General features: G+C 38.1%; 1 protein-coding gene across 3 annotated transcripts in view; it reads left to right on the forward strand.

Moving 5' to 3' along the window:
- Positions 1-12,296, forward strand: part of BRAF (B-Raf proto-oncogene, serine/threonine kinase) — an 85,224-nt gene that overhangs the window by 19,124 nt on the left and 53,804 nt on the right. For all 3 annotated transcript variants that reach the window (XM_026841030.1, XM_026841031.1, XM_026841032.1), the window contains exon 3: positions 8,241-8,504. In XM_026841030.1, the coding sequence (XP_026696831.1) occupies positions 8,241-8,504 (264 nt within the window). The remainder of the gene's footprint in view (positions 1-8,240; positions 8,505-12,296) is intronic.

Below are 12,296 nucleotides of genomic sequence, written 5' to 3' on the forward strand. Positions count from 1 at the left end.
CTTGGTCAAGATCAGGGGTTACTTTCTATTGTCAGAATTTACTTTGCAGCAATTTACGTGATCTAATCTGTCACTGCTAGAGCTACTGTTTTGACTTTCTGTACTCCTTCACCTTGCAGAAGAAGGGCCAGAACAACCCTTGTTGCAGTGTGAAAGGACAAAGCTGTATGTAAAAACCTTTGAATGTAACGCGATAAAGTGTGGAAGAACATGTTTGCTTCTAGGAAATGTAGAACTGAGAAAATACAGTAGTTTTGATATGAATAAAAAGAACAGGGGAGTATGTCGAATAGATGTGGGTAGCTTAAGTGGTTCAACAGACAACTTGTCTGTGTGATATCTCTTAGAAATGGCAAACTCTCCGTGTACAGAGCTGCTGTGCAACATGGGGCCTTTTGCTCAAGTTCTGTACATGGGCATCATCACTAACTTCTATGCATGACCCTTCTTTCCCCCCAGACTCTCATGTCTGAGCTATGTCTAGGTCTTGATGCTATTTCCAGAGTGCTCAAACAGGAAGGTAGTGTAACTTACACTCTCTCTATCCTTTTCTGACTGTTATATTTTGATTGTTTTGCTGTAAGTCTTCTTTCTGGCTCTAAAGTGCAATTGCCCTGCTTTTACCTGTATGGGTAATTTTGCTAGTCTGTTACTTGTACTACATCACCCTTCCCTTTGTTTCCTTCCACTGCTCTGATCTCTTTTCATCTTCCATAAAATGTGGACTTCTGTAGATTGTGCTTGTTGATCATCTCTTGAGTGCTATCAGCAAGCATGTTGTCTGTTTCTCTTAGCAAAAGTTGGAATTAGCCAAAGCTAATTGCTAGGTAAGTACCTGCAAATGAACACTTCTGCTTTCACCAATATTGCCTTTCACTGTTGTAAACATCTAGTTTGCTATTATAATGCTTTCTGCAAAACCATCTCTTTTTGTATACTTATGAAAAGCTTGACAGCTATCCATCCATCTTCTGGTGTGTAGAATTTCAGTACAATAGGATTTTGTTTGGTTCTTTTGTACTCTTGTCTGTCTTTATATCTTTCATTTCTTATGCATTTACTGCTCACATTCACAGAACTTACAGCACTCCTTGTGCTGGCTCCTGGCCTCTGCTGGAGCTGCCTCTGTAGACCTGTCAAGTAATGTTGTGGTTGAACCTGCCAACAAAATTGCATTTCAGTTAAAAGTGAAAACGAAGGGGTTGGGGGCATAGAAGCGTGCAAAGGGAAGCTGAAGAACTGAACGAGAAAATTAATTCTGAAAATTGAGCATTCAAAGGAGGTAGTTAAAATTATTTGTGCATTGAAGATAAAACATACACCTCATTTAAAAATATAAAGGAATTTATGCCTTGGGTACAGTTGCTCAAGAAAATGAAAGCTAAGAAGCTTTTGTTTCTGTCCTCATCTGAGAGCAAGACGACAAAATGTTGCTTTGTTTTATTTTTGTGGCAGACTTTTATTTTAATTCTAGGGGCTTCAATGCATTTTACATCAAAAAAACTTAAAAACTGACAGCTAATTGTCGCAGCCATCATTTCAGGATTCATTAACTATAAAAGAGGAATGGATTTCTTGAAACATAGGAAGTGATTGACATGTGCTATGTTGAATTCAGCATATACTGCAAGAGAGGGTACTTGGATTCAGGGATATCTCCCTGCCTTGATCTATCACTCATCAGTGACAGTCTTGTAAAGGTGATTGTAGAGCACAGTGAGTAAGGCCTGCAAACCTGGGCTGACTGCTTGGTTTGCAGCTGCTTAGGAGTGGAGAATGTAGCGTGAAGCTGGAGGGCAGCGGGTAGCTTGTCTCTCTCAGGGCAGGAAAGTAGGGGCCAAGGAAAGAGACCAAAGCTGCAGACACTTCTGAGTGTGTGTATAAGGTACAGGTGTAGGAAGCAAAATGAACAGAAGAAAGAAGAGAACGTTTGTCATTAACCATATTATTTTCTTCTAATTGTTATAATTAGTAGTAGCTTCAGGAATCTTTATCAATGGTCTCTCATATCATTATAAGAAAAACTTTTATTATTTCTTCCAGCAAGAACAAACAGAAATGTAGTAAGCAGTGGCTGTATTAAAATTGAAAAATGGCTTGTAGTTAAAATTCTTTATTAAGTAATCCTAGTTTTTAACTTGTTCCATCCCCTGTGTGTGAAGATGTGTCTTGGATCTAACAGACCCCTGGAAATCACTGTCAAATATTTGAAATGACTGCTTGACTTGGTAGATGAAAAAATATCCCTGATAACATTTTTCTTTTCTTCTGGGAAAGAGGCTGCAGGAACTCCTTGGTAGGTTTTATCACACTTTTTGGAAGCACTCTGTATCACGGCAGCTGAAAACATCAATGATTTTTGTCTTCCCACATAATTTCGTAGTGCATTATATTTGTCCTTGAAGTGCTGTTTCCCAAAATACAGTTTGTGATTCACTGTGGAAAAACCCTTTTCTTAAGGGTTTCTCTAAGCATTGTAAATATTGGAAATCTTTACTGCAAAGAAGTCTAATATTATGATACTGGGAAAAGTGGGAATTCAGTAAGCAAAAATGTTTAAAATACGCAGTTGCATAATTATTCTGTAATGGCCATCCAAATTAATTTTGTCTCTACCAAGAAAGTACTGATGAAAACGATAGCCTAAGTTAGGGAAAGATCTGTGCATTTCAACTTAGCATTGGCAACAAATTCTTTTTATAAACTGAAAACGGTTGTACACATCCAGTCTGGCCAAAAGCAGTCACCTCAAATTTAGACAGGAGAGATCGCACTTAAATGACTTAATCAGATTTGTTAGCCTTGGTAGACACTTAATGACTGTTCAGGGAGTTCTTACCTGTTTAAACTTCCAAAATACATTGTGCACCCTTGCCTTGTAGTTATGTGTATAGTATTATCTACGGACATTTCATCTGTGAAAAACTTATCGGTATTAGTCCATTTGCATGTATATAGTTCTTCATGTGCTGTGAAATGGCATCCTGGGCCTGTAGGTTACTTCAGTTAACAGTCTGAGAGTAAGCTGACCACTTCTTTTATTCAGACTTGACACAAAATGAAACAGTATACAAATTCATAGGTAGAACCGTAGTGGTATAAAAAGAAGTTTTAAAACTCAGTCAGCTTTCTAGTATTGTCTTGAAGGATTCATCATCTTTCCTACTCCTACTCATGGAAGCAATTTAAAATGAGAATCATGGGGGTAGAGGTATATTTGTCCCCAACTACTGTGATTATTTTTTTTCCTGACTTGCTCTTTTTCTGGACTATTAAATGTATTTTATTCAGAGGCCTTGCTGTTGCCATTTTTGGAGTTTGGCCATTGTATTTCAGGAGGGTAATTAATTCCTTATTTCGGTATATCTGAAGAATTCGCACAGGAGGTCAAATTAATTAAAGAAGAATAGCTCTTTGCTGATCTTAAGTATGCTTATTGCAACAGCAGGCAGATGCAGTCTGAAGTGGATCTTAGTGCTGAATCTCAGGTTGTTTCACACTGACTGTGGGATTCCAGGAGAATACCAACTCTGAGTACAGGCACCGGGAAACGTGGTGGTTCTCTGGGGAAATTCAGGTTAATTTTTACCAGACTCCTAACAGATGCTGATCAAATACGTTGGACCAAAACTGGAGCATCTAAAGTTAGACTAAGTACTGATTTAGGAGTCTTACTAAATGAAGAAATCTTGATGTATGTTACAGTCTATCTTCAGCTCCCACTTAACTTAGTGGGATTTTCATTTGATCAGCAGTCGAAAAGGTCAGACATCTTTTAAATAGAAACTGTCTCAGTTTCAAAGATCAGGAATCTGTAGTTTAGGCGTCTTGCAATGTGTGGATGTTATCTAAAATTGATAGAGGAATGGACAGAGAATGGTAAAACCAGTTGGTCTGCCTGAATTTAGACTGGGTTTCTAACCAGATGTGGTAGGGGGCAAGGAGAAGGAGAAACCCCATTTTGCTGCTTGGTTGTATCCCAGATTATTTTTTTTTAAAAAAATATTTCTTTTGTTACTTTTTGTTTCCTTAGATGTTATTACTAGAATGTATAGCGTGGTTATAGCGCAAGGAAGCAAATTTCAAATATATAAATGATACCTAATACAAAAATGCATATTTTTTTTTAGAAAATCCCATGTCATCATCTTGTCAGCAGAACTCTGTTAGCACATCTGTATAACATCCTGCAAATTCTGTTGACTTCAGAGGTCAGTTTTTACATTGTCAATAGGTTGCAACATTTAAGAATTAACTTTAGCTCTGCTGCTCCTGAGTGAGCAGCAGTTGTATTGTGGCATGTATGTATATTGTATACAAACATGCTAACTTGTAATGCTTTAGATGGACTTGGGAGTTTACCAGGCCTTTATACATTTTACTTAGTTGAAGCCTCAGGAGTATTCTCACATGTGTGAGACTATATTATATGATATGCATATATATTGATATGCAATATAATTAAAATTAACTTCTTGTTCAATTTTAGATAACTGTAGAATTATGTGTAGATTGACAAGATATGCCAATTTGGATCTGATAATCAGCTTTTCAAATATTTTTTCCTTTAGCTTTGTGAAATACTTTAAATTCACACTAAATTGGGAGCCCTGTAGCGATACAGCAAACAAATTGGTTGACTATAATATATGTTATTAAAGACGGGCTATTTTTGGCAACTAATAAACAAGCTGGAGGAGTTGAACAACAGAAGCCTCGTGACAAAAAGCAGCACAACAGCAAAGACGAATGCGGTATCTGGCACCCGGGACAGGGTGGCTGCCCGTCGGCACAGGCAGGAGGCTGTCTGGGTCATGGCTCCGTGGGAAAAGTGCCAGGGAGTGCTGATGAGCCGCCAGCTGAGCTGACAGTAACCCATCCTCACCATAACAGCAGCAAACTGCAGACTGAGCTGCGTTAGCAAGCGCGTAGCCACCATGAAAAGGGACCCATCTACTCACTTGTGTGACTGCATTGGGGTGGTGTTTAGCATGGAGAAGAGAAGGCTGAGGAGGAGTCTGCAAGCAACCGAAAGAGAGGGCCAGGCTCTTTTCAGACGTGCACAGCAAAGGGGGAAGAGGCAATGCCACAGATAGCATCAGTGAATTTCATACAAGAAAATTCTTCACTTGAGAGTGGGTTTTGAGCCCGGGAATTGGTTTCTGGGAGGTTGTGGAGTCTCCATCCTTGAAGACTGGAAATTTTCTTTGGCAAGGCCCTGAGTAACCTGATTGCACTTAAAAATTAGCTCTGTGTTAAACAAATGTTTGGACTAGATGACTTCCAGGGATACCTTCCAACCTTTTTCTTTTTTCTTCTTTTATTTTTCTTCCTGTCATTCAAACTGAAAGCAAGATTTAAGTTTTCTTCTAGAACATTACTCCTTTCTTAATGAGAATATGTGAACTGAATGGATTTCATTCTAGATTTCATAAAGATTCCCTTCAGAATTGCCTTAAATCCTTAATTTAATGAATTGCTTGAATGTTTAGCTTACTCTTCTTCATGCTTTACATGCTGTACAAACAATATTAATTTTTGTTTGTTTTTTTAAAAAGAATGTTAGAAGTCAACCTGATTTGACCCAGAGGACCTTGACTGACTTAAATGTTTGTGTAGCTGTTGATGCCTGTCTGCTAATATGGCTGTCCTGATGCAGGTCTCTTTTGCAGTTAGGCCAACTCGGTGACATAATCTTTCTTTTAGCTAGAAATACTTGCCATGAGCCAGCTTTGCTGTTGTAATACTCTGTCCATTTAATGCCATGGGATAATTTTATGTTTTGACTTGGTGCTGTTGGCTGTGTAAGGTCTGTGGGCGCTAGTCATCAGCTGAAGCCAGTGTCTCACCAGAGTAGTTAATCTTCATGAAAATGAGATTTTATTGGAGCTGTTCTTTTCTGCTGCATGTACTGTTGTTCCTTTTGTATAAAAGGAATTTATTTTGTAGGAATAGAAAAATAAAGTCTCCTGGTGCACTTTTAGTTCCCATTATGTTTTATTATGGGATCTTCTGCTATGACACTGAGTACCAGTATAATACTGGAGAACTTTTGTCTGCATAAAAAATAGAGAGCTTTTCATGCAGAACTTAATAGTATAGAACCCAAAGCCAGCAGCAGCTTCCAGATTTCCATGCTCATTGTTTATTCTCTTAAGATAAATCATTTGACTTTGAGTTTGCATTAGTGACAGATTAAGCTGCCAGTGTAAACATTGTAGGACTGAATATTTTGAAAGATGTGTGTAATTTAGTGAAGGAACTAAGCCTGCAAGTATCCGGAAGCAATGTAATGTTGCATGTGTTCAGATAATATTTTGCAATGTTCATGAGAAAAGGAAGTAAGTATTTAGAAAAGTATTGGTGAAATAGTAACAGTTTATGATTCTTAATTTTTGTTTACTGAAGATAATTCTTGGCACATGGAGCTTTTACTGGAATTTGCATGAAAAGTTGATCCTGGAAGTAAGAGAGATATACTTGTCTTACTGTACAGCCAAAAATGCCATTATTTATAATTGGGTAACATTTCAATTTACTTTTGACAGTACAATTGGGCTCAAGCAAAAATGTTTTGCTTTTAAGTCTCTGAGTTTGGGGTCTATTTGTGAAATGCTAGACATGTTCAATTTTTGAAAGAAATAGTAAGTAGTTCTCAATTTCCTGCAACTTATGTCCATTTATTAAAAATGGAAACCATAAAATTTAGTATTTTAAATTGTGATGTTCACCACCATTCTTTAAAATGCTTTTTCTTAGTCCTCACTGTCAAATTATCATTCTCTTTGTTAACACTGTGGGGATGATGACACAAACTCTGAACATCAGTCCATGCTGGGGAATGCTAAACCTTCATAAAAAGGGAGGGACCAACCACTGTTTACTCAACCTGGGTTAGGTGAACTTGCGCATAAAACCCAGAGAAGTAAATTCTGAGTAAAATGTAGTATTTGTGGCAGCAGTACTGAATACTGGTTATTCTCTTAACTTTTAAGATGTTGTTTTTTTTTTTTCCCTCCTCCAGATGTAGACCCCATAGACTTTTGGGTCAGTTCAGTTCTCCTATAACTTCAGTTAGCAACATATTATGCACAGAAAACTTGAGGAAAGCAAATTGAAAAAAACCAACCAAACAAAACCACAACAAAGTATTCTTTTCCTGACATAAATACCCTTTGTGGCATTCAAAATTTATCCAGGTTGACATAGATCTTGGTCTTGCTGCAGAGCTAAGTAGAAAACTCTGTTCCCAGATGCTTAGATGTTAGGTTTGTAAGATCTTTTGTTTCTTCTTGTCTGTAAAGGTCTAACAGGTCCTTGGTTAACACTGACATGCTTATGTAGCATGAAACACATTCCTTAGTGGATTCAGACTTTTGGAGATGCTCTGAACTAATTTATATTGCTGAAAAAATAATTCTGATACTTGGACACAGATCAAAACTTTCTTGTTAGAGACAAAGTTGATGGAAATGAACTTTAAACAAAAATATATACTGATTATGTATTTGTATTATAGAGTTTAGCAATAATCTTTAATTAGCTACAATTTATAAAAACTTAGTGGGCAAATTTAACGTTTTGTGTAAGAAACTTGGTCAGTGTATAATCAGGTTTTACATAAATTTGGTGGAAAACCACATTAATCTCATACAGATGTTAAAAAATTCTTTCAAATTATAGATTTTTCATATTTATGGATAACTTTGTAACAAGGTAAACTTAGTCGTGTTAGAACTGCAATCAAGTATTTTGTACTATCTGGTATGAAAAGTGAACAATGAGTTGAGTTGTCCGAAATGGTAAAAAGCAGATTTTTGCTTTCTCTGCATTAGATGTGTTTAACTGTCATTCCAACAGAAGGATAAATTTAGCTGTACCCCAGTAGTTCGGTATTGCAGCTGACAACAGTTGTTAAAGATTGCAGTCTTCTATAAAGTAGTTTTGAATTACACTATTTAGTGCAAGTGCTTTGAAACTGTGACTTACTATTTCTTGTATCCACTTACCTATTTAATTTATTAGAAGCTTAGTTGTTGGTTCAGAAGATTTAACATAGTAACTTGAAACCCATTTTTTCTTCATGTCCTACTGAAAAATTTGACTTAGACCATTTTGTTCACACTCCTGGGAAATCTGAATTAGCTTAGGTGTTTTATTTCACGTTCATTCTGAATTTAGATTTCTGGGTTTTTTTCTGAGACTACTACATCATTAAAAATGCTGCTCTTCCTTCACAGGCCTATGAAGAGTACACCAGCAAACTAGATGCTCTACAGCAGAGAGAACAGCAGTTACTGGAATCCATGGGAAATGGCACGGATTTCTCCGTTTCCAGTTCAGCTTCAACAGACACAGTTGCATCATCTTCCTCCTCTAGCCTCTCTGTAGCACCTTCATCCCTTTCAGTTTATCAAAACCCTGCTGATATGTCACGGAATAACCCTAAGTCTCCACAGAAGCCTATTGTTAGAGTCTTCCTGCCCAATAAGCAAAGGACTGTGGTGAGTCAGTTTCTAATCACATACTTGTAACCTCAATGTTTCCTGTATATCTCTCTCTATATATGCAAAAGTTAATTTCAGAGCTGAAAAAATACCTGTGTGAAGGTCAAAGAGGTGGCAGGATCACTATTTGTGCTCTACTGCACTCAGTTGTTTTGATGTGTTGAATGTTTTCTACACGAGTAACACAAAGATGTCCATGATAGCAGTAATACAGAACACAAAACTGTCAGGAGTTTTATAACAATGAAGGTACCTCAGAAATATTTTTCTCAAATCAGCTTTCTTGGATGAATAATAAGCTACCATTTTGCAGTGGCTAGGAGGGGGCAGGAAGCTCTGTTTCTTGTGTTATACAAAATTATTTATTAGGTAAACAGGGCAAGATTGGGGAAATTAGGTGTTTTCAGTGTTGACAAAGTTACTAGCAGCAGTGGATGCTTTAGAGCCAGTACCAGCCTCCTGCAGCTAAGGAGGGCTGCACAGAATCTCTCGTTGTGTTTGTTGGGTTTTTTCTGTTATTTTCCTGCCCACTCACTGTGTTTCGCATGGGGACCTTGATTCTACCAGGCCTTGTGTAGAGAACTATTAGGAGAGGCAAGAAGTATTGTCTGCAAACTGCTCAAAAACTAGTGTTTATCAGTTGTGACAGTGATTCCTGGAGTCATGCAAAAGAGCTGACTTTTTTCTGGCTGTTTAATTGTCTGCCGTAGGCAGGATTTTTTTATCGGTTAAGAGCTGCCAACTGAGGAGCCTTGATATGTGCTTTAGACTAATACACTGCAAACTGTGATACATTAAATTACTGACAAGCTATGGTCCGGGCTCTGTTTTGCAAGGCAGTGCATACTCCTCACTTGGAAGGGGAACTGTAGTTCTTCAGGAAGTGGGAAATGAATGTGTAGCACACCCACAGTCCATGTGGAATCAGTGCTTTTTGTAAAAGTCTGTCAGGTATTGCCTGTCACTGGACTGTGACTGCCTGTGGAAACTGAGCAGCTGGCAAAGAGAAGAAAACAAACTAAGTAGTGCTGGGCATTAGTAGTATGTCCTCTCCCTTCCCCTGCTGCTTTCCTTCCATGCATCCCTCCCCCTGCCCCACTGAACAGAAAAGATCATATAATGGGAACAATAAATTAAAGGGCAGTTTTCACCAGATTTTTTTTAATATTACTTAATTGTTAAAGATGCTGCTAAAAATTTCAAAGTAGTATTTGGTTTTCAACCTAGAGGATAAGGGTTTAATGTGAACTGTTACCACTGTGCAGATGTACAGTGTTAAGCAAGGTGATTTTGTCTGCCTGTGAGGTATGGCTGGGTACATACTACAGCCGTTATTGTGATACATGGGGAGACTCTCGTTTCTTCTTCATGTCTTCTGTCTCACCATGTCTGACTATTGTAGCCTCAGACCCTGTGGTGGGGCTGTCCCACAAATTGTTTTTGTTTCTTTACTGCAATGGGTCACAGTGTATTTATTCTGTTTCCTTTTCTGTCTCTCCTATCTGTTACCTCATCCTCTTCTCTAAGCCATGTAGTATATCTCTACTCTTGTTCTTTTCTCCTCACCTGCAGTATTCCTCTTCTCCTCTTTTTTCTTTTCCCGTCTCTTCTCCTCTTTTTTTCTTTTCCCCCCATCTCTTCTCCTCTTTTTTTTTTTTTTTTCCCCCGTCTCTTCTCCTCTTTTTGTATGGTAAAGTTTTTCTCAAGTCTGAGCTCTGTTTGGCTTTTGAAAGAATCATTTTATATACAGGCAAGAATTATTTTTTTAATGTTCAAATGTGTGTATTTCACCAAGTTTAAGTTATTTCTGAATATGCAGATCTGACTACAAGCTAGGAAATAAAGCCAACTGAATTTCAGTGTGAACAAGGTGATACAATTTTGAGCCAGTACAGTCTTTGCTCATCTGCTTCATTTTGTGCATGTTGCTGGTCAATTTTAATCAAAGTAGAACAGGATGTCTTCAACCAGTGCATCTTTATGTTCTTAAGTAACAATAACAGATGAGCTTGGTATGCTGAAAAATGTGTCAGACTGTTTTCCTGGACTAGTATTTTGTCTCAGTTTTATCTTTAAGCTTTATCTTAACCCCCCTTAAGCAGGGTTTTTCCAGCACTGAATCTAGATCTTTCCTGGGAAACACATGTGGTGTAAGTTGGGTATAGAAAGGGAGAGGCTCTTGCTTCTGACTTGCATCTCTCGCATCTCTCAACTGAAGTCTGATCACCATGTGCCTTACCAGTCTAGCCCTGCAGCTTGTTTCCAGCTTGATAAATGTGGGACACCAAGAGCAGAGTTCCAGGAAAATCTGTAGTCTTTATGCTGTGGTAAAAAGGTGGTACCAACAAAAGAGTACAAGGCAAGCTAGTGGTGGGGGGCAGGTGTCTCAAATCTGGTATAAGTGTGTCTGTAGATGCACTTACATCAAGGAACAGGTGCCTGCAGATTCAGGTAGGCATGAGCTACATGTATAGGACCATTGGCTGGAAGCTCAGGTTGACAGGATTCGACTTCATATGTGGTATAGCAAAGTGGAAATTGGTGTCATTCTACTAGGAGACACCTGGGTTTTGTTTAAATTGTTATCCTAGATAAACAATTGGAAATACATACACAGATCGGGTCAGCAGGTACTGCAAATTAATGGTTCAGCTTTGGCTCAAGGAGAGAGATGGTTTCTTTTTACTTCAGTTTCATACATTGCTTGGATCTAAGTTACATTACTAAATTGATTTTTTTTTAATAGACCTAGTACATTATCTTTATTTTAGAGCTGGGAAATGGTGCTTAGAGAAACTAACAGGGGTTATTGTTTTTGGAGCTAAATTCATTTCTCTGAAACTTGAAACAGTGCTCATGTTACTAAGAAAGTCAGGAATTTCTTGTATGGCAACTCTTAATTTAGTTACTGTGTTTTCAATATGTATTGATCCTACACATAGTCTGCTGAAAACTAAGGGAATTCCAGAAGAAAACCTGCTTCAGAAGAAATTGCAGCTCACAGTGCAGTTTTAACTGCAAGTAGTCAGATAATAGGGCACCACCCAGCAGTTTCCAGCGAATACTGAGCTTACTTGCACTTGGTACAAGTACACTTCCTTTGTTCTCTCAATGGATAGAGAAGTCTTGCACATATTAGTCTTCCTTCATAACCTCTGGCTTCAAAAACAGACCTCTTGTTTCTTACTTGGGCCCATTAACTGAGGCATTTGCTTATGTAGCTATGATGGTAGTTTGGGGTTTTCAAGTATACAGGGTAGCTTCAGATGTGGTGGGCTGAAGTAGGAAGGAGATTCCTTGTGAAAATAGATGGTAGCTGCCATTGGGGACCTCCCCTTGCTCAAGTTCCTATTCCATGTCTGTTAAAGCAAGGCTAAAATGTGTCCTACAACCAAGCGTGTAACTGAGAGAGGGGAGATGTTCTTTAAGTTGCAGTGTTGCAACAAGCTTTCCCCCACCTCAACCTTAGTTGCTTTCAGTTAATATCTACTTCTGAAAGAAATATTTTTTTTAATATCACAGTAATATTTTCAATCTCTACATCCAGCCAAGACCCACTTCAGGACGAGAGAAATCTTGACAGATACTAAGGAGTCTTTATTTTTATCTGGAAATGCACAGAGTTCTTCAACTGACTTAATTTAAAGCAGCTGGAATTAAATTGGTAATGGAGAACCAACCTTCTCATTTATCTTTGATCATACTCTGAAGCACTCTGAAGTACTGCTACAGCCTTCTACTTGTTCAGAGCTGTTAAAAATGCAGGAAATGGCGAAGGGGGGGGGGGGG

Source organism: Athene cunicularia, assembly GCF_003259725.1.
Source record: "Athene cunicularia isolate RWA chromosome 1 unlocalized genomic scaffold, athCun1 chr1_part2, whole genome shotgun sequence".
NCBI lineage: Eukaryota > Metazoa > Chordata > Aves > Strigiformes > Strigidae > Athene > Athene cunicularia.